We start from the raw sequence: 23,037 nt of genomic DNA, 5'->3' as shown, positions 1-23,037 counted from the left end.
GCTGCAGTAATGGTTAGAGAATAAAACCCTGGATCAGCGGCTTCAGACTCGTTTGCAACTGATCTGTGATGAGACCTGAAGACATTGACCATCTCTGCTCTGCTCCCAGCCCCTCTGCAGAGTAGTGACATCCAACAGGGCATCCAAGGCTTTCCAGCATTCAGACTTAGTTCTACACATTCTGTTTATACACTCCCCCATCCTTTTCACTTTGAATTCACAGGTAAAATCCTTTCAGTTCAAAACTAGATTTGAAATCCTTTTAATATCAACTAATCCCTTTCAAACTGAGATACATTCTATGAACTTTGAGACTCTTGGCTGAAACTGGCTTTGTAACTATGACTTTTACTTCTACCAACCTCTCCCTGGCCAAGCACCCCTGAGCTTTATTCTAAGATATGCTTTAGATGCTGCACAAATACTTCACAGCAATATATTTGACTCCTTTCACCTCATCTTCTTCCCAAATTGCATCTAAGAAAAGTGCTGAATGCTTCCATTCCTAAGCAATGCAAAACTACTCAAAATTTCAGCTAATAACTCTGACCACAATTCACAAGCACTGAACTGCCCAAATAACTCTGCATTTGCATCATATTTGTCAGCTGAAAAAAAAAAAAGACTTAATTCTGCCTGAGAATCCAATTATTTGTGTAAATCACCAACAACCTTGTCATCTGAGAATGGAATTCGGTTACTACATCACACCTTCTCTAAGCAAATACCTGGACCACTAGAATTAACATTTCTTTTTCACATCTGCTTCCATTTTCTCTGGATTTCTAATGGACCCAGAATCAAAGAGAGCTGCAAATACCAAGGAAACAGATTTGATGCAAAATGACATGAAGAAAAGTGCTTATGTGGATCCCCAAACTCTGGTTATCAATCTGACATGATGATGATCACCTCTGTGCTCCATAAATCCACAAAAGTGAGAGACAACATTTTCAAAAGCACTTGTGAGTGTAATTCTTGCATCAGACTCAATTCATCAAAAAATAACGAGTCCCTATTTTTGGCTCTTCATCATTCAGAACCAGCAGTGAGATGTGGGAGCATTTGCAAACTGCCAGTGATGCTCAAGAAATCATTTTCAAGGCAAATCTTCTCCTGTAAGAAGCTGGTGGCACTTGAAAAGAAATGCATTGCATGTTTCTTCTCCAGACTGCTTTGCCCACCAGCAGCACCCAGGTCATGCATCCCCAGCAGGACTTGGAAGGGAAATAGTTAGCAATAGATATATAGCTGCCTTCTGGTGCCTGAAGGGGCTCCAGGAAAGCTGGGGAGGGACGTGGGACAAGGGCAGGGAGGGAGAGGACAAGGGGGGATGGATTAAGCCTGGAAGACGGGAGACTGAGGTGAGACATGCGGAAGAAATTCTTTGCTGTGAGGGTGGTGAGAGCCTGGCCCAGGCTGCCCAGGGAAGCTGTGGCTGCCCCATCCCTGGCAGTGTTGAAGGGCAGGTTGGATGGGGCTTGGAGCAGCCTGGGCTGCTGGGAGGTGTCCCTGCCCATGCAGGGGGGTGGGACTGGATGATCTTGAAGGTCCCTTCTAACCCAAACCAGCCTGGGATTCTAGGATAAGATATGGTGAAAACCTTCATATCCAAGGAAGCCTGAACCACACAGCTGGCACTGTGTTCATCCTTCCCCCATCCAGGGGTGTCAGACCATGGCTCCCACCACAGAGGCAGTTCTGGTGTCAAAAGTACATGTAGCAGCCTGTTTTGTTCCACTGACTGCATGGGTGGCCAGGATGTCACAGCTTTGAGTAACAGGAGGTGTAGAAGCCCTCATTCTTCTCCTGCATGGAGTTGCCAAAGGAAAGATCTGAGGTCAACTTCTGGACCTGAGCACACAGGGTACAACCTCAGAGAGCAACAGCCAGGATTGCAACAAGTCCACCTGAGCCAGAGACAATCACATCTGCTCCTAGCAGATCCCTGGGTAGGCAGAAGCTTCAAACACCCTCTGTTGCCTTAAATTACTGCTTGCAATGACTCACAAGCCTTCATGCTACTATGATTATTACAACCCTGCTGCTTTGGTCTAATCCTGAAGCCCTTCAGAGCAACATCCTCAGTATTTGCAGGTTTAGAGAACAAAGCTCCTCATAAGGTAGAGATGCTTGAAGCAGAAGTGCTGTAATCCCAACAGATCCCACAAGCTGCACTCTCAGCCTGGGCACACAGAAGATACTCAGATCTTCCCAGAAGTTCAAAATGTTCAGTGATGTGAAGGTACTAGTATGGAAAACACACAAATTCAAACTGAGGAACCTGCCAGGATTTTCTGACATCAAAACCAGCCCCCAACCTGCTTCCCCTGATACTGTCTTCTCCTCATACTGTCTTCTCCCAGCCACAGTCCATGTTCACACCCTTCAGTGAGCTACACCTGAGCAAACAACCGCTCAGGCAGTTTGGAAGGGGCTGCCTGAGGCATCATCTTTTCCCTCTCCTGGCAATTTATTTCCCCAGGAAAGCCCAGCTGAAAGGCAGCATCTGCTCCACAGCCTACACTAGTTTTATTTCCTTTCCCAATGTGTTTGACTGGCAGAGCTGAAGATGAAGGTAGTGTTTTCAGTCTAGAGAGGAAAAGACAGAGGGGGGATCTAATTAATGTCTATAAATACATGAGGGCATCAAGAAGGCAGGACAAGCTCTTGTCACTTGTGCCCTGGGACAGGACAAGGGGCAACAGATCCAAACTGGAGCCCAGGAAGTTCCACCTCAACATGAGGAAAAACTCCTTTCCTGTGAGGGTGACAGAGCCCTGGGACAGGCTGCCCAGAGAGGCTGTGGAGTCTCCTTCTCTGGAGCCTTTCCAGCCCTGTCTGGATGTGTTTCTGAGTGACCTGCCCTGGTTTTGGTCCTGCTCTGGCAGGGGGGTTGGACTCGATGATCTCCAGAGGTCCCTTCCAACCCCTGACACTCTGTGATTCTCTTATTGCTTTGAATACCCACGCTTGAAGCACCTGCAACCCATAAGTGATATGACAGAGCCAGAGGACTTACGGATTTGTAGGACTCAAGATAAACATGGAACTGTAAGGCAAGATTGGTTTAGGTCCATTCTTCGTCAAGTCATCGACGTCTTTCTTCTCCTCTGTTTTACTTTCAAAGTCAACGTTGTTCACTGGCATTGAAGGAAAAGGAAAGGAGAGAGTTAAAAATATATCTGCACACACACACACACACCCCAAGCAGGCTGCCTGCAACAGCTGGCTGTGCAAACAATGCAGCTGGGACAGCAAACAGCTTCTGAGTGTGTTGATTAAACGTGATGAACAATCATTTGATTATTATCGCTGCTGTTGGCTGGGGTGTGATACACGCTGCAATTACCCTCCCTAACTGCTGCACTCAGGAGCAACACATCAGAAGTGGCCAGGAAATGAAGATGCCCAGTGCAGACAAAGAAACCTTAGACTTATTTACACAAGAGCTGCCAAACTGGGGATGGAAATCCCGTTCCAAATATCGTTAATTACTGGGGAGACAGGATCAGCTAGGGATCCTTGGGAAGGAAGAGAGTAAGTCTCACCAACCACATCACTCTGGGTCCTCTCCCATAGATCAGTAGCACAACTGGCTTTGGAATGTGTAAAAGAGCAAATTCATAGATGAACTTCAATAATTTTGGGGCTCAGGCTGCTGAACTGCCCAGCAGTAGGAACAGAGGGAAGGACTCCCTGGGCCCCCTAAGCTCTGTGCCTACACAGTGCACCCCAGTTTTGGCAGAGTTCTCCATGTATAAAGGTGTTTAGCTCCAGTTCACACCAGGTTTTTAACTTACATAATATCCCCTTCTAGAATATAGTTCTGAGCCTCACACAGTCCCAAAGGTTAGAAATCCATTCTCTAATCTCCCTCCTAAGTTTTCTTGCAGTGGGTTTATAGGATAATTTATTTAACATCATTTCCAAGATATGAACTGGAAAACATTTTATGCTGCAAATTCTTTTCTTAGGAGGATATATACACATATCTATTAATTCACAGGACCCAGAATCCAAAAACTCCACCCACTTATAATGTCTTAGGTGCAGGGTTTTTATTACCTTTTATTTTATTTTGCAACAAAATGACATTTCATTGTGAGTGAGTGAGTGACATGTTCAATAAACTCCTTATTTTATCTCAAGCCAGATACCCAGGAAATGGCTGGGAAAGAGAGGGGCTGATAAAATGTGATTGACAGGAACTCAGTATTGCAATAGAGTAAAATTACCATTTAAGAAAAAAAAGAAAGAAAAGAAAAAAAGAAAAGAAGCCACTCAAGGTTTGTGTGGCTGAAAACACAGTGAAAAATAATGGAGAGAAGCCACCAGCTTTTGGTTGTGCCTCATGGAAAGCAGAGTCCTGACAGCCTTCAAACCTGTGTGGACCTCTTAGATTTGACACTGGTATTCACCTTGGCACCTCCTGGTCTCAAAACTTCTCTTGGCTGTGCCTACACTGCCAAGGATGAGGCAGGAGCTGGTCAGAACAAGGCTGGTGGCTGCAGAGCAGACCATGGACACAGGGATCTTGGGAGCATCTGAAAAGCTGTATAGATCTATGCTTGCAGACCCAAGGCACAGAGCTCAGGAAAAGTGATGGTGGATCTACTGAGATGGAGAGAATTGCAGGAAACTCCCAAATGACACAGCCTGCAGGAGCCCAGAGCAGCAGGGCCACATGATGGGTGCATGATGGGAGCTCTGCTCACCCAGACCTGCTGCTCCACAGCTTTTAATAAGCCAAGAAGCAGGAATTTGGGCTGTGGGCTTGACTGCAATGCTCCCTTGTCCTCTGCTGAGGGGTCTGTGGCCAGCCAGGCCCCTGGGACACCACTGCACAGCACTGCTGAAGTAGGAGCTTGCAGCATGGCAGCAAAGGAAGGTGATTAAGCAGAGGATCCAATCCTGTGCTCACAAGGTCCTAACTGGTTTGTTGCAGCTGTTGCTTCTTTTGCTGCTCAACCCTCAGTTACTACATTTTGCTTTACTTCTTGCTCATTCACCTTCCTGTTACACAAAGAGATGTGCTCAGTGAGGCATCCCCAGGGAACTTCATGTGGTGGTTTTCCAGAGCCATCAGCTGGCCCAGGTGACCCAGCAAGCCATTTTGGGTTCCTGCAGGCTGCATGAACTGTCCAGCCCTACATCAACAAGTTCTCCTGTTCACCTCTTGCAAGGATGCTGGTGGTCAGAAGAGCCCCCACCACCCAGAGCCTGCTGCTAGCTCCTTGGGAAGTGAGCTCTTTTTGGGCAATTTCACAGCATAAAAAAAAGTCAGGAGAGAGGCACTCACTTGGTATGACAGTGGTTTCCCCTGGTGGGGCAGTGATGGTGACGGGGATGTTCACAGTGGTGGTCTTGTCCAGAGGTGGCTGGATCATCCGTGTCACGTTCTTCTGGTTGTCAGCATCTTCTGGCTGCTCTGGCACTTTCTGCAGGTAGGTGCTGGGAAGGGTGTGCACAGGGACACTCACACTTCCACTGGCCTCAATCTCACATTGATTCTCCCTGAGGTGAAGAAACAGGTTCTATTAAATATGGTCCAAGAAGGATTCAGAGAACACCCAGACCCTGCTGCTGCACCTCTTGCCAGGTCTCACAGGCTGGTTCCTTCATGGAAGTCCTTTGCAGAAAAGTCACAGACTGCAGGACAACCTACTGAGAGCAGGGAATGGGACCTTTTCCCTTGAGACCTTCTGAACCAACATCCAAACACAACATTAGGAGGAACTGTGCCACCAAATGGCACTTTCTCCAATTGAATAAGACTCAGGCCTGAGGTTCATAAGCAAGTCCCACGTGGCACTGCCATGTAGCAGGGACATTACCTCTCCAGCATCAGCTGGTTTCTGAATGAAGTCTGACACTGCTTCCTAATGTTCTCCTGAGGCCTTATTTAAATTGGGTGATTCTCTTTTCCAGCTCTAAACTACTCTGCCATGTTGCTGTGGGCAGCTAAAGAGCTTCTGCATTCCTCTGAAGCAGGGGCTGCATTTCAGGGAGGAGGAAAGGGAGCTTGTGCACATGATCAAACTAAATAGTATGCAAAGCATTTTGAAATCCATCTGAAAGGAAGATAATGCAGACAGGGAAATTATTATCTCAGTGCTACTCAGCTCTCCACGGTGACATGAACTCTATTCTAAAAAATCCCAGTGAAATCTCTTTTCCATCAGACTAATAACACTGAGAAGGCAATCCATCCTTCTTTATTAACTACTTGAGATGCTTCCCAAGAACTGTTTTTCTCACTTGACTTACATAAGAATGAAACCAAATGGGCTACATCATTGTTCTTAATGGGAGAAGCCACGTGCTGCAACAACTGGTGATGCAGCTGATGGGCTCACCAGCAAGACAGGGTGATAAGCAGGACTGGATGGCATTTCAAAATATGGCCCTCAGAAGCTTCCTTTAGGGGCTGTGAAGTTCTCTGCTCCACTTTATGGCCTAGAGGGTCTGGTGGTGTTTACATCCAGGATTTATGCTTCCTTGAACCTGAGCTATTCTATGGACCAAAGTGATTTTTTGGGGAGCCTCTGTGGTTACTGATCTAAGCACAACGGAACTGCAGGTTATGGTGGTGTGAGTGCAAGAAGAGTAGCAGGGAATGTCATGGGGAAGGGGAAACAAGTCCCTGAAAGGTGTCTGGGGTCTTGTGCCCCCTGAACTGTCCCAGGGACACTTACTTGGGCTGGTGGTTCCGGTGCTCCTTCTCGCCAGCCTCCCCCTCCTTCTCCCCGTTCTCCTTCTCCACCGACTCGTAGGTGGACAGCGCCCTGTTCCTGAGCCGGTGCCGTCTGTGAGGCTCTTCTCCATTCTCCCCCTTGGATCCGGGTTCTCCTTCCCTGTTCCCAGACCTCGACCCTCCCCGGTGGCGCAGGGAATGGGACCTTTTCCCTTGAGACCTTCTGAACCAACATCCAAACACAACATTAGGAGGAACTGTGCCACCAAATGGCACTTTCTCCAATTGAATAAGACTCAGGCCTGAGGTTCATAAGCAAGTCCCACGTGGCACTGCCATGTAGCAGGGACATTACCTCTCCAGCATCAGCTGGTTTCTGAATGAAGTCTGACACTGCTTCCTAATGTTCTCCTGAGGCCTTATTTAAATTGGGTGATTCTCTTTTCCAGCTCTAAACTACTCTGCCATGTTGCTGTGGGCAGCTAAAGAGCTTCTGCATTCCTCTGAAGCAGGGGCTGCATTTCAGGGAGGAGGAAAGGGAGCTTGTGCACATGATCAAACTAAATAGTATGCAAAGCATTTTGAAATCCATCTGAAAGGAAGATAATGCAGACAGGGAAATTATTATCTCAGTGCTACTCAGCTCTCCACGGTGACATGAACTCTATTCTAAAAAATCCCAGTGAAATCTCTTTTCCATCAGACTAATAACACTGAGAAGGCAATCCATCCTTCTTTATTAACTACTTGAGATGCTTCCCAAGAACTGTTTTTCTCACTTGACTTACATAAGAATGAAACCAAATGGGCTACATCATTGTTCTTAATGGGAGAAGCCACGTGCTGCAACAACTGGTGATGCAGCTGATGGGCTCACCAGCAAGACAGGGTGATAAGCAGGACTAGATGGCATTTCAAAATATGGCCCTCAGAAGCTTCCTTTAGGGGCTGTGAAGTTCTCTGCTCCACTTTATGGCCTAGAGGGTCTGGTGGTGTTTACATCCAGGATTTATGCTTCCTTGAACCTGAGCTATTCTATGGACCAAAGTGATTTTTTGGGGAGCCTCTGTGGTTACTGATCTAAGCACAACGGAACTGCAGGTTATGGTGGTGTGAGTGCAAGAAGAGTAGCAGGGAATGTCATGGGGAAGGGGAAACAAGTCCCTGAAAGGTGTCTGGGGTCTTGTGCCCCCTGAACTGTCCCAGGGACACTTACTTGGGCTGGTGGTTCCGGTGCTCCTTCTCGCCAGCCTCCCCCTCCTTCTCCCCGTTCTCCTTCTCCACCGACTCGTAGGTGGACAGCGCCCTGTTCCTGAGCCGGTGCCGTCTGTGAGGCTCTTCTCCGTTCTCCCCCTTGGATCCGGGTTCTCCTTCCCTGTTCCCAGACCTCGACCCTCCCCGGTGGCGGGCACGCCGCTCGCCCCTGGCCCCGTTGGCTGCCCCGTTGCCCTCCTTGCCCGGCCGCTCCGTGCCGTGCCGGTGTGCCCGGTGCCTCCGGTGCTCCCGCTCGCCACCTTCCTCCACCGACCCTCGGCGATGGTGCCTCTTCCCCCCTTCCTGCCCCCTGCTGCGGTCGCTTTTCCCTTCCTTACTCCCTCCTTCCACCTCCTTGCTGCGGCTCCTGTGCTGCCTGTGCCTCTCCTCCTTGCTGTTGGCGCCGGGTTCCCCGTTCTCATCCTTGGTCACGTCCCCCTTCTCTTGCTCTCCCAGTTTCTCCTTCTCCCGATGCCGGTGGTGCTTGCGTGGAGCTTCTGCCCCATCACTAGAGCTGACTTTGGGCTGCTCCACCTCCTGCACGTCCACGGGACTCAGCTTGCTGATGTTGTTCCTCCCTTCTCCCCGGGGTTCTACCACCAGGGGCCGATCCAGGTGGGTCTTCATGTCCGGCCGGAGGTGGAGGGTGGTGGCGTAACGTACCCTCTCCTCGGGGTCCAGCTCGTTGTACAGGGCTTCGCAGCTGGCTCGGAAGTTGTGCATCCGGATCTGGCTGGTCCTCTGCTCCCAGACAGACTTGGACTTGGAGGAGTTCTGCTGCTTGCTAAGGAGGGGAGGGAGGGGCAAAAATCAGTACCCGACTTCCCACAGACTCCCCCAAAAAGCAACCAAAAATAACAAAAGGGGTGACGTTTTTAGCTGGGATGGGGGATTAGAGGGTTCAGCTGGAGAAATTAGAGGGATGGAGAGAGAATGGCTGGCGGAGGACATGAGCAGGGAAAGCCAGCAGGATCACCAGGGTTAGTTTGCCCCCACACGCTTTAGGGACTATGAAACAGGCCCCCTGGAAAGGAGTTTTCTTGTTTTCTAAAACGTGCCCATCCCACTTGGAAGCCTCGGGTCAAACCTGAAGGGTTCAAGTCTCTGTGCACAGAAATCCCACAGCACAGCCAAAGCGTTTCTACAGCCTGCAAGGAACAGCACCTTCCTCCCCACCTGGAAATGGCTGGATGGGCAAATTAGTGGTGAGCAAGAGATGTTAGTTTGGCAGGAGGAGCGAGGGGGAATTAAACCTGTCCCTGAGGATCAGACTGGAGCACCCTGCCCCCTTCCAGCCCCCCAGAGGGGTCCCTCCCAGCCCAAGCTGCACTGCCCCGTCAGCTCACGGCACAGTGGAGCTGCTGCTCTAAACCCATGGCATCCTTCCCAGGTGAGGATGGACCATCCAGCCCAAACATCACTGGAGCCTGGGAAAGTAGAAAGGAAAACTGGTTTATGTCGTGGAAAAAGAGCCCGGGGACCGAGAGAGTCACACATTGATGCAGATGTGATGAAAGCACCTTTATCCCCTGGAGAGACCTGCTCTTTTCTATCACTGTCATCTGATGAGCATGCCAGCTCCACTGGCACTGCCTAAATGCTTTGATTTTTCAGCATAGGGCTTGGTTTCTGACCTCCACGTACAGCCAGCTACCTACCTAGCCTGTGCAGGCAGGCAAGATTTATTTTTCTTTCCTCCTAAAGGCTGCAAGTCAAATTCTGCTTCTGAAAAAAACCCAACAGAAACCCAAGGGCTTCCAGGATGGAGTTCTGGATTTAGCCTGGTGGAGGATCAGCACCATTTTCTTAAGGAAACCTTTTCTAACAAAGAGAGGAAAACCATTTTCCTCCCACCAGCCTGCTCAGATCCCTCTGCTCCCTACACATCACTCTGACCTCTGCAGCCCAGGAGCCACCTGGGGCTCCCTGACCTTCAGCACTTCACACACAGCCCCCCAGGGAGGCAGACTCACCTTCCTTATGTACTTTCTAGGCTCCCTTTGGCAACAGAAGAAACCAGTTTCTGTGTGTGTATGTGTTGGTTCAAGCTGGGGGGGCGTGCAGGGCCTGGGAGAGGCTCGTGTCACACACTGGCAGCTGTTGGAAAGGGTTTGCATCTCAGGGATCTGCTGGGGCATTGGCCCTAAAGGAGGGTCCTGCAGTCTGGTCCTGCTAGAGATGCTAAAACCTACTTGAACACTCACTGTGGATGGGATGAGAGCACCCAGGCAGGTGTGAAGGAACCTGCTTTCAACCAGAAATTAACGTGAGCAGAGCTAACCACCCAAAACTAAAGATCTGCATCCTCCATTCCCAAAAGGCACATTCTGGGCTAATTTTCCAGCAGCTGAGTGTCCCGGGGATGAGAGCACCCAGGCAGGTGTGAAGGAATCTGCTTTCAACCAGAAATTAAAGTGAGCAGAACTAACCACCCAAAACTAAAGATCTGCATCCCCCATTCCCAAAAGGCACAATTTCCAGCAGCTGAGTGTCCCATTCACAGCACAGCAGAAGAGCAGGTGACAAAAAAATCCCAGTTCTAAAAGTAAAGAAGACCAGGAGATACTGGGGACATCACTTTGAGCCCCAGTCACCCAAAATACCTGCTCAAAGGGTGAGCAGGCTCCTTGTCAGGGGAAAGCACCCAGAGCTGCCCTCCTGCCAGGTGAACAGCCTCCTCATAGCAGGCCATGATTTGTCATTTCTTGTTGATTCAACATTAAGAAACACTGAGGTGCTGTCCCTCATCAGCAGAGCTACCTGGGTTTAGGAGGAATTGGTGAGTAACATGCAAAGCCTCTGACTGCCCAGACCTGCCACCTCTACAAGGATTTCCCAGGAGAAGCCACGTGCTCTAATTTGCAGCTCTGCACAGTCAGAGATGGGCACAGAGAGATGGAGCTGCCTGGAACAGACTTCCCAGGATGTCCTCTATGTCCTCCAGGATGGATGAGGTGCCTTGGTCTTCAGTGCTCCAGATCTAGCTCAGCTGAACCAAACCAAACCAATCCAAACTTCCTCTCTAGCCCACATGCTCCAGGAAACACAGCAGGTCCAGGGTGGGTTTGTGCAAGGCTGAGCTCCCCCCCTGCTGCCACCAAACTCCTTTGTTCTTAGGGGACATTTCTCACATCATTATGAAAGTCCTTGGGGTGGGGACCAGCTGCTGGTTTGTGCTTTGAACAGCCAGAGTGAGCTGTCAACACTGAAGTGATAACTAGTAATAAAGAGTTAGAGCTGGAAAAGTGCCCTTGTGCAGAGTGAAGCCTTCAATTTATCTCCAAGAGCACAGAGAAGAGCTCACCCACCTGCTCCCTGTGCTCCATTTCCACAGGAGAGGCATCACACAGGGGTGGGTTGCAAAGCCCCAGCCTCCTGGCAGGGACTATCCAAAGGAAATCACACCATAAATCATCAGACAACTTCCCTGTACACAGCCCCTCCCCATCAGTGCCTGTTCTGAGCCCATCAAAGCCAAGAGATAAAGAAAATCTCCTAAACCAGGTGGGCTGTGGCAAGGAGGAAGGCTGAGGATGCGGGGCTGGTGCTCACCACGCAGGGCAGAGGAGACACTCAGAACCTGCTCTAAAAGCTCTAAAAGATGATGTCGCAGTTCAGGAGGGGTTTTTGAGTTGTGTTTTTGTTATTCCAAGGACAAAAATCAGCCTTTACATTACCTCTGAGGTGCTAAAGCTTCCACTGTACGTCACTCACAGCTAACTGCAAGGTGCTGCCAGGTAGAGACACCTCCGAGCACCTGGAGAAACCAAGTGATGCACGTAGTAACCAAGCCTGTTTTGCTGAAATCCCTTCCTTAAAACAGACACTGACTTTACAGACTCCAATTTCTTCACATCTAGAAAGGAGATGCAGCTTTGATACTGACACAAGCAGCAGAGGTGGCTGCCAGAAGCACTTGCCCACCCCTTTGGCTCTGCTCACTAACAAGCTGCAGAGCAGGAGTTTCAGAACTAACAACTGCATCCTGGCTTCTTTCTACATGAAAAGACACACTAAAAAAAAATTAAAATAAAATAATAAATATAATCAGAAAATATAGGAAGCTCAGTAAAAACACAACCAGGGAAATAGGAAGCTGGTCTGTGAGTTCCTCAACAGATTCAAACCTGTGAAGAACATCAGGAGCAAGTGAGAGTGAACAAAATCTGCAGTAGGGAAGGAAGGGAAGTAAAGCAACCAAGCAGGTTGGTCCCTCTGGGGACAACATTTACAGTTTTAGAGGCAAAGCAGCAGCAACTGGAGGGAACGGGTCACCTGCTTGTCCAAATAAATTTATCTGCCTCTCATGCTACAAGTTCCCACAGCAACTGGACAGGGACATATTTGACAGCTCCTGTCTTCTTGCTCTGCTGCTTCACAGAGCTGATTCTTAGAACTCATCGAACGTCACCTTAAAACAAACCACAGCTTCTTTACAACAACCTGCCTGTGAGGCCACGGTGCCCACACACACAAGATGAAGAATCACAGAAGAGATGGAAACACAGAGACAAGGGAGAACCATTTCCTCTGCTTCTTCCAGTGTTTGGTCCAGTTAATTATCGAGGCAGACACAAACCATCTCCAGCACAACCCTGATATGCTGCAGCAGAGCATGGCTTGTCCAAACTGATAAAAAATGAACCTTGGTGATAACCAGTATTTTTTTCCACAAGAGAAAACCATCTATTTATGACGCCAACTCCTTATCTGAAACCCTGTTGCCTGTTTCCTTCTTAAAATGCTTCTTAACCTATTGTGAAGATGGCAATAATCACTTCTGATTTACAGACATGGTACAAAGATGAAGGCTAATTCACTTTCTTTAGGATTACTTCCCATCTCTATTCTCTGTCTACAGAACTTCCTGAACTCCTTGAAGGGTGCTGGCAACATACTCAGTTTTCAGAACCTCTAGGCTTGAAATCCTGTAGTAGGTGTTCCTAATTTGTAGTAGTTATTCCTAATTTGTAGTAGTTATTCCTAATTTGTAGTAGTTATTCCTAATGTGCTTCTTTGAGTAGCTCCACTGGTTTTGCTTGGATTAAAAAGCCAACAGTCAAACAACTACCTGTGGCTAAAATGAAAACCACACAATTGAAGCAGAATCCAATAAATTTCATATTAATGACTCAGACCCTAATCTTGCCATCAATAAAAAATGCACCCACTGTGTAGATTGTTCAAGGAAAGAAAGCATCCTTCAAGTCATGTTCTAATCTTAGGGTAGTCCTTCATGGTTAAAGATTTTGTTATCATAACCTTTAACAACAGTTACTGGCACTTTGCTTCCCAGAACTGCTGCTTTAATCAGCTACACAAATGCCAGGCTTAACATTTTGCTTTAGTAAATAATGAATGAAAGCTGCCTGTGAACATCATAATTTGATGTTAAAAATACCTCCACGTTAGATTGTGGGTGTGAAAGAATATGTTCTGACTCCAGAGGAAACAGAATTTCTTGTTAAAATACAGTTTCAATTTTAAAAAAAAAGGGATGCAAAAAAACCTTTCCACTAAAGTCCTATTTTCTGTTCTTAAACTCAGAGCAGCTCTCTCTCTGTTTCCATTTTCCACTCAGAAAACAGGCAGGCACAAAGCAGAACGTTTTATCTCTGGTTTGCTAAAACCATTTGCTTTCAGATGAAAGCACCAGCAGTGTTTAAATTCCCTTTGCCAGCCACCCCAGGAGCTGCTGCTTGGATGTTTTAGCACCTTGGCTTCTTCCTGAGCTCCATCCCTCTCGCCTGAGCTCCCTGGGGAGATGTGCTGGGCTCTCACTCCCTCCCACCTGAGGCATCACAGAAAAGCCACTATCAAGGTCTGTTGCAAAAAAACCCCAACCCTGCCCAACCTCTGTTTTATCATTTGATTTTGGGTTTATGTCTTATACTTTTTGATGTTGCAGTTTCTCAGAAAAGACACCAAAAAAAACCCCCAAACACATCTTTTTTTCCCCACATTTCTCCTAATGTTTATTAGTTACAAACTAAATTTTGAATATGTTCTAAGCTGAATATAACACTGGCCATAGATCACATGGTCAGAAACTTGCCACCAAAACTATGAAATGCCTTTGGAAGATCACAGATGCCAACTTCTTCAAGCAAGGAAGCTCCTTAAAGGCCACATTTTACATTTAGTGCATAAGATCATCCTCAGATTGAATTTCCACTCCCTTTACCTGAGCTTTTAGAGAAATTCAGAGAACTGGGGCTGCAGGACTTGCTGACCCCAGATAACTGGTCTCAGCAGGAGGAAGCAGCTGAAATGCCCAAGGGGGACAGAGCTGAGGTCAGGGCAGGGGAGCCATGTGGGCACAGAGGGCTTGGTGGCCACAAGCCCTTCACCTTTGGCCAAAGGAGAGCCAGAAAGTTTTCACAGGCTGTATCAGAACAAAATTTAACAAGGCTCTCCCATTTACTTCCCACTCCCATGAGGTGTCCACAGCCACTTAAGAGCAGCACAAATCTTTACATGCTGCTGTTTAGAGCTTGAAGGCAGCTGCATCACTTGTTTAGGTACAGCTCTGGAAGGACCCAAAGTTCATCCAAGCTGAAGCTGGAGTGAAAAGCAGAAATTTTACTTCTTTCAGCTTGAGAGTTTTGGGTTTTGGTTTGGGTTTTTTTGGGTTTTGTTGTGGGTTTTTTCACAAGAAGAGAGTCATGGAAAGGATCCCAGGGCTGGAGCAGCTCTGCTATGAGGACAGGCTGAGAGAGTTGGGGTGTTCAGCCTGGAGAAGAGAAGGCTCCAGGGAGACCTGAGAGCATCTTCCAGTGCCTGAAGGGGCTCCAGGAAAGCTGGGGAGGGACTTGGGACAAGGGGAAGGAAGGGAGGGGATGAGGGGGAATGGATTAAAACTGGAAGAGGTGAGACATTAGGAAAAAATGAGACCCTGGCCCAGGTTGCCCAGGGAAGCTGTGGCTGCCCCATCCCTGGCAGTGTTGAAGGGCAGGTTGGATGGGGCTTGGAGCAGCCTGGGCTGCTGGGAGGTGTCCCTGCCCATGCAGGGGGGTTGGAACAAAATTATCTTTAAGGTCCTTTCCAACCCAAACAGTTCCATGACTCTATGATTTCACCCAACCATAACTCACCACCCTGCCTGCTGCTCCCTATTGCTTGAAGAAGAGTAATTTTCTAATTGTTTTCTACAAAAGTGCATCACATCCTAATCCCAGAAGTATAAAAGGAGGCTCAGGTTTGTGCACAACCTGATCTTAGGAAAACGCCAGAAAATATTTCTTCTGTCTGAAGTTTTGCTATCATTATTGCTATCATGAGTCACAAGGTCCCTTTTCAGATCTCAACATTCGTCTGGTATTTCAGTTGTGAATTGTGATCAACTAATTGCAGCCTCAGTAATAAATAACAGAGTGAGACAGTTGAAAGCAAAACAAAAATATTGAAGTTAAAAGCCACGTTGTTGTGGCCTGATTTAACTAAAAAACCAAAGCACTCAGGCTAAATATGTGGAATAATCAAGTTCTCCTAAATTGCAGTGAAATTATTTAGTTTCAATTATTTTTTTTTCCCTCTGAAGTGCTCACAGACACACTCACCAGAAGACATTTGGGCAACCAAGCTGCAGTGGCCCAAATCAGGCTCCATTATGACCAAAGTCCCACCAGGAGCTTCAGGTTTTGATACTGACCAAACACAGCAGGGAAGGAAGTCACAGCCCTCTTCTCTGCACTCTGAGGGTGGAAATAAAGCAAGTAGCCCAGACAGTGAGTCACAGAACCCCAGGGGTTGGAAGGGACCTGGAAAGCTCCCCCAGCCCACCCCCCCTGCCAGAGCAGGGGCACCCAGAGCACATCACACAGGAACGTGGCCAGGGGGGTTGGAATGTCTCCAGAGAAGGAGACTCCACAGCCTCTCTGGGCAGCCTGGCCCAGGGCTCTGGCACTCTCACAGGAAATAAGTTCTTCCTGAGATTCACATGGAACCTCCTGTGCTCCAGTTTGCACCCACTGCCCCTTGTCCTGTCACTGGACATCACTGCACAAAGCCTGGCTCTGTCCTCCTGACACTCACCCTTAACATATTTATAAACACTGATGAGCTCACCCCTCAGTCTCCTCTTCTCCAAGCCCAACAGACCCAGCTCCCTCAGCCTTTCCTCAGCAGGGAGATGTTCCCCTCCCTTCATCATCTCTGTGGCTCTGCCCTGGACTCTTTCCAGCAGTTCCCTGTCCTTCTGGAACTGAGGGGCCCAGAACTGGGCACAACATTCCAGATGTGACCTCACCAAGGCAGAACAGAGGGGCAGGAGAACCTCTCTGACCTACTAACCACCCCCTTTCTAACCCACCCCAGATGCCCTTGGCTTTCTTGGCCACAAGGGCACATTGCTGGTCATGCTCATCCTCCTGCCCACCAGGACCCCCAGGTCCCTTTCTCCTCCCCTGCTCTCCAGCAGATCAGCCCCCAACCTGTACAGGTCCATGCAGTTGCCCTTGTTGAACTTGATCAAGTTTCTCCCCACCCAACTTCTATCTTGCAAATACACAAGAGCAAATCATAGAGCTCAAGGGCAAGTCTTAGAGATCAAGAACAATCTGGGTTCTTGGATGGCAATTGATAAATTAACCCTAGTGAGAGATATTTAAGCTTTTTTATTTCCCTCTGCCCACTATCAGCAGGGACGTGCTGGGGTGGGAAAGAAGGAGCTGCCCAAAGGAAACCAAGTGTTTTTTCTGGAAAAAAAAAAAACAAGCAACAGAAACAAGAAACCACTAAAATATCTGTGGCAAGTGCAGGTGTTCAGCACTTCTGAGAAAAATACAATGTAATTATTCACTAAGCTGTGTGTTGTTTCCTATGTACCTTTCATTTAGTTCCCAATTTCAGTATATATCTTGGATAAATGCTGATCTACTTCAAGAAATAGTGCAGAGCTCTATTGAATTACCTCTCCTCAGTGAATTAAAAATGGGTTTCATTCTGCTTGCATCATGGGTTGGTTATAGCAGAAAAGCACAAGAAAATGACTCACCTTGATTTTTCTGTAGTATTTTGTTAAATTCATTTTTAGGAAACTAGCTCCAGTATTTCATCCTGAGTTTCTTACCAATTTAGAATTGTTGGGGTTTTTTTTTAAAAAAAGAAAAATAATCAAAGAAAGAATATGGGGGAAAACATCCAACCTTCTGTATCTCAAAAGGTTATTGAGTAAGATTTGCTCTTTAGAACAGGTGAGCAAGGATTTGCAGATCCTGGTTCTTACTGATATCACAGGCACAAGGTATTTTATGCTGCTTGAGCAGCCTAAGGCAGAAAAAGGACCAGGGATTTTTTTTGTGCACCTGTTAAATGCTCTTTGAATTTCACAGATTGCTGTTCCCAAATCATCTGTGCACAAAAATTAGACCACTTATCTTTCAGGGTAATTACAGCACTGGCATTCACAGTGGGCAGAAACAGACTGATCCAAAGGCATCCTGAACCTACATGAATGTTCATCCAGGGAATGGGAGCCCATGACACCTGCATGTCTCTAAGAGCAGTTGTTCCAGCTTCTCTTTGAATTTTAAATTAAAAAAAACCCACATTTATAGTGACATTTATACCAAGTAAATGAGACCTTCAGATGTCTTTGCATTTCAGGAGGGCTCTACTGATGCTCTGTGATGGCTGCTACTTGTATGCATTGCACACTTTTATGGGGCCTAGTCATTAATTTAATCAAAACAGGGGATTTTGCTGGGGAAATGCTCTTTAGATACCCACAGAGAAGAAAATGCAGGCTCAGCCCATCTTTCAAAAGCAGTCCTGGTTTGCATAGGAAATTAGAAATGACTGCCCAGACAGTGCATAGAAATGTTAAAGAGATTGAGAATCCTCAGTTACAGCTTTTTGCAGTAAAAATTGATTCTGTTCAGACAGCAGATGTGAGTCATACCAGCAAAAGAAGCCTCTATTATAGTGTCTCCTTTGCTGGTGGGGAGTGAGCAACAGACCTCAATGGCAAACACCTCCAGATGTGGGCAAACCCTCCTCCCAAGGGGGGTTTGGTACCTGCATTTTGATCTCATCTTTCTAAAAGGCAGTTCTGTCTCTGGAAGTTTGGAAAATGGGCCAAACTCTTTGTTCTTTCAGGCTTTGTTCCTAATTGTGCAAATGTTGCCTCAGACCAGTGTGGTGCAGCTCCTACCAGAGTGAATCCCAGGGCTGGGGTGAAGGCAGCTCAGCAGGACCTCTCCTCCATCACCACCTCCAGGGGCAGGGCATGGAAGGAGAGACCCAAAGTGCAGGTGAACTCTCTCTACACCTTTCTGCCTGTCAAGAGTCCTGGCAGCCTGGAAGAAACGAGCCAAAAGCTGCCTTGGTCTGATCTACTCCCCTAATTTTCACTGTCCCAACCCTAGGAGATGTCAAACCTTAGCACAGACAAGTTTCACCTACTTCTGCTAGTCACCAAAGTTCAATCTTGGTCACAGAAGCTAAGCTCACATATGGTATCACCACATTTTGAATGGAAACCTGCCTAAGATCCACTAGTGGACAAGAGTCCCCAAAACACCCATGGAAAAAAGGAAGATGCCAGGAAGCTGGTGGGAAATCTTTGCTTCAACCTTGCCTTTGGTACCTGCTGGTGCACATAAGGACAAACCCACGTGTGTTTGAATTGCACTTACTTGTCTCTCCAAAAGCATTAAAGAAGAAAGATAACATCAAATGGTAAAAACATTACCCAAAGCACAGACACTGAGATGGGTTGATGAGAAGCTGATGATGAATTTGGTTGGATTAGTTGGCAGGGAACAATGGTACTTTCTACAAACCTGTGTCGGTGTCAAAGACCACCCATGATTCACAGCAAAGCCAGCAGGGTTGGTTTGTTAGGAAGTGTGTGGAGTCAATGGAAGCTCTCCCACTGTGTTTGCTCTACCACAGGTACATAGGAGCTTGCTGAGTGCCTCGTTTTTGCAGCATCTGGAGCTTCAAGCTCCAGCTTGAGAAGGTTAGAGAGCACAAACATCACCAGTGCTCTGGTTACTATAATTTTGCCAAGGATGTTCATGCAGAGTTTTCCAATTTAGTCTCACTTGGGCCCTGTTTCCAGAAGTTTCTTTCAAAGTTCTCCTCCAGCTTTCATCTACAGAGTGCACTCATGGTGGGCCCTCCCATTCTCCTACTGAACCAGAAGTGCAAACACTGGTGGAACATCAAAGCCATCAGCCCAGCACAGAATAAACACAGAGAACAAAAATACAAGTGAGAACAAGACAAACCATCAAATGAGGGCAGAGGGGAGAAGAGGGAAAATAGTTAAGGAAGGAATTGAGGAAAATAATGAAGGGATTGGGAGAAAAATGAAGGAGGGGGGAAGGGGGAATCACAGTCAAGGTGTGAAACACCACAGAGTTGCTCACAATCAAATCACAAGTGTTCTATGGCAACGTCGCACACCTTCCAGTCCTTCCACCATATGTTGGTCTGGAGGCTTTCCACAATGATGGGAATGATTGTTTTGGTAAACAAAAAAAAAAAAAGAAAGGGGGAGGGGGGAGTGAAGGCATCAGGAGAAGGGGAAAGAGGGAGGGTTGTAAATAGAGAGATAGAGAGCAGGAATCCATGTAGTGAATATTGTAACAGAGAGCAACTCACGGTGAATTTACGCTGGAGACTGACGAGCTGCGAGATACAGTACCTCGAGTTTGCTTTACAAAACTGCACATGCAAAAACAAAACAAACAAAGAAAACAAAAAGTGAGAAAAGAAAAAAAAAAACAAACACAACCAAAGAAACAGAAAAGAAGAAGAGAAACCATAAAAGACGTTGGGAGGAGACTTGTACAGACTGTGTCCTATCAAATGCAGACTGCAGCGTGCGGCTTGGGAGGAGACCAGGCAAGCTTCAGAAAGTGTGGAAGCCACAGACACACCATCTCTAGTCAAGGGAACCAACCAAAGAATCAAAAACAGAACCAAAAGGGGAAAACAAAACAAAAATGAAAAGGTGAACCAAAAGCCACACGATGACATCAGGACTTGGTGCCTCCAGCTGCTGTACTCACACAAAGAAAGTCCTCCGCAGGAGTCATCGTTAGGACCTCGGGGTAGAGGCCTTTGGAGGCACAGGTGGTGATTGCTTTTACAGCTGTGCTGCCAAGAATTATTTCCGAGTGGGAGCAGGATGCTAATTCCCAGTCTGGGCCACATCCAGAGACCCAAAATCCACCCGAGCCCTGGCAGCTGGTGCCAGGTTGCTTATGGCCACTCAGGTTTGCTCTTCAGGGGCACCTACCTCTCCCTTGGCAAGAAGAGAGCTGTGCCTGAGCTCAGCCCCTCAGATTTTGGCTCAGAGTGGCCCAACCCATGGGGCTGCTGCAGCTCAGGCAGGGGCTTGAACATCATTGTTTCAGTTCACAAGTAATTTTGCAGATTCTCCTCCATCCAGTGTTTGTTTAAACATCCTTATATGTGGGGGGTTCTAAATACGGAAATTGCTGAATTACACAGAATATTTTATTCTCCCTTTGGCAGGAAATCCACAGAAAACCAGGCTCCTAAATATCTTGAAAGATCTTGGCTTGAGGGGCTAATTTTTTTTCATAGTTATGAACTCTTTTTTATAAATATACATCATTCAGGGAGTTCTCCTCAAGACTGAAAATGAAATCTCTTCAGTTCTTGAGTTTGCCTTCTCACCTGCAGCATTTTTTTTTCTCCTGCTCCATAAGAGTTTCAATCTGTTCAAAAAATCAGTTCTAGTGAGCCACAAGGTCCAGATAAAATCTAATAATCTTTGGATACCATACAAGTAGAGTTTTAAAAATACATTTACTTAAAATTAATGGGTTCTTCTGAACAGAAATGTTGGCCCAGGTAAAATATAGAACAAAGGTCAAGAAACCTGGATTGAATGTAAGAGAAATTATGAAAGGCATCATCAAAGTTCTACTTGGATCAAATAATCTGCTGAAGAGTGATTTTTCTTAAACTTCAGAATTTCTACATTTGTACCCTGCTAAATGGGATGGGAGCAGGAGTCAAAGTGAGGTTGGCACACCAGGAAAATTGTTTCCAGGTTTGTGAGGCTGGGCACCCCTTTCCTCTTTGGCTGGATGCTGAGTCCCCAGGATGTCAGTGAGAACCTGCACAGAACAAGCCCTCAGCTGCACCAACACCTCAAGGGGAAGAAATGTCTTGGGCAAAACAGGTGGAAAACTCAAGATGGAGGAGAACACACTGGGCTGCCCTGATTTCCCTGAGATCTCTGACCAACATTGTGCAATCCCTGTGCAAATGTTGGGTTTAATGACTGGGGGCAGATCTCAGCATCCCTCAGCAGGAGGCTGGAGTGGGTGTGTTTATCCCTGCCTGGTTTGGTGCAGTGCAGGACACAGACCAGGGGCTGATCCTGCCAAGTATCTTTGTAACTTGGCCAGCCAACATTTTGCAAGTCCTGCAGCACTCCAGGTCCACTCCTCCACTCTCATTCCAGAGTCTGGTTTCTTGAAACCATGAATTTGAGTGAATTTGCTCTGGAACTGCAGGGTGTAAGAGCCACAAAGCAAAGAGATCTTATTTTTCCAAACCAAAATGACAGAAGCACTTGAGCTTTACTTGCTGCTACTTACCAGCCAGGAAGGACAGAGTACAAAGTGTGTCTGGAGGTGCAGCTGAGTCATGGTTACACCAACAGCAAGGACACTAAGGTAAGCTAACAGGAGGAGTGACAGTACCTCACACATCAACACATTTTTGGGGGAGGAAAGAAAGGGAAGAAATCACAAGCCAGCAAGTGAAAAAGAACACCTCTTCTAATCTACACATCACCCAACACGGGACAGGGTGTTCAGACACACTTCTTGCTGGGTCCTGTTTTGTACCGACAGCCCAACAGGGATTTGGAAACAGACCACAGTATTCCCAAGACAAAAGGAAAACAGGGAGCCTCTGAGATGGAAAATGTCCTGGAGAAACAGAGCAATTCCCCACCCTTCATCCCCAGACCTGTACAAAAGGGACAGACACCTCTGAGAAGCCACTGAGATGTGCCACCTCCATTTGCTCTTGGCACTTATCTAGTGAGCAGTGAACTCAGTCACATTGGCAGGCAGTATCAACCCATGGGCCTGCAATTAAATGTCAACTGCTTTGAACAACCATGGGAGGGACCAGCAGAACCCAATCAGAGGTCTCTAGAGGTTGGAAGGTTGTCCTGGGAAGCACCTGTAACTTTGAAAACCAGTAGTGGGCAATTCTAGAGGCAGTGTATAGCTCTGGTGCCCACCTTGCATGAACTGTCTCTGGCACTTTCTCCAAGGTTTCATCCACTGTATCTAAGAGCTTCTCCTCCCACGCAGAACTCACACCCTATAACTCTGCTTAAAGAACCTCCCAGGGTCTGACTACAACTCCAACCCTTTGTTCCATGGGGTTACAAAAAAACCCCTAAGTAACAAAAAAAGCAAGATGTTTCACTCAGGATGACTTCAGCATAACTGCTTAGCAGGTTCCTATAAATTTAGTGTTTGCTTGCTTGTTGTCATGGCTATTTTTAAGCTGTTCCCAAGAAAAGGTGGAGAAAGGACACATGGGCTTTGGGTGCCATGGGTTGTGTCCTCTCTGGCTGGTCTGCTGGCCAGGCTGGGCTGGGTGTGCTCATGGCAGCCCCTTTTGTACTGGCCATTGGTGCATCTCTGGCTGGAATAGAAAAGGTGGAGGGGGAAACCAAAGGTGGGGAGCTCAGGCTTTGGGTTAGACAAAAATCAGACTGTGTTTGCACTGGGGTCTTCATGTTGGGATGAGCCTGGTGGCTCTTCCTCCCACTGGCATCTCTCCAGTGGGATCACAAAGTGCTTTACACATCCATTGCCTGTGGAATTGCCTCCTTTTCCCCCCTTCCTCTCTTCTGGCCACCAAGGAGGCTGCACCAATGGTTTTTCTCTAAAGACCCTTGGGTCTGTACAGTCTCTCAGTTGAAGAAGCTGAGTGGTTTCCACGTTGTACAAAACAGAAGGTCTTAAAGACAATGCTGGGCAAGCTGAACAAACCCAGAAACTCACCTCCAGAAACATTAAAGCAAGGAAAATGCTAAACAGAAAACACACAAATAAAAATTAAAATCACAAAAA

General features: G+C 47.2%; 1 protein-coding gene across 1 annotated transcript in view; it reads right to left on the bottom strand.

Moving 5' to 3' along the window:
• Positions 1-23,037, bottom strand: part of CACNA1B (calcium channel, voltage-dependent, N type, alpha 1B subunit) — a 326,950-nt gene that overhangs the window by 70,834 nt on the left and 233,079 nt on the right. Inside the window, exons 21-23 of the mRNA XM_009994349.1 lie at positions 7,914-8,735; positions 5,303-5,517; positions 3,023-3,143 (exon numbers count right to left, since the gene is read on the bottom strand). Of these exons, the coding sequence (XP_009992651.1) occupies positions 3,023-3,143; positions 5,303-5,517; positions 7,914-8,735 (1,158 nt within the window). The remainder of the gene's footprint in view (positions 1-3,022; positions 3,144-5,302; positions 5,518-7,913; positions 8,736-23,037) is intronic.

This window comes from Chaetura pelagica, unplaced genomic scaffold (assembly GCF_000747805.2).
Source record: "Chaetura pelagica isolate M959 unplaced genomic scaffold, ChaPel_1.0 scaffold132, whole genome shotgun sequence".
NCBI lineage: Eukaryota > Metazoa > Chordata > Aves > Apodiformes > Apodidae > Chaetura > Chaetura pelagica.
Note: the sequence above shows the minus strand (reverse complement) of the source record. Positions and strands in the feature narration are given on the sequence as shown.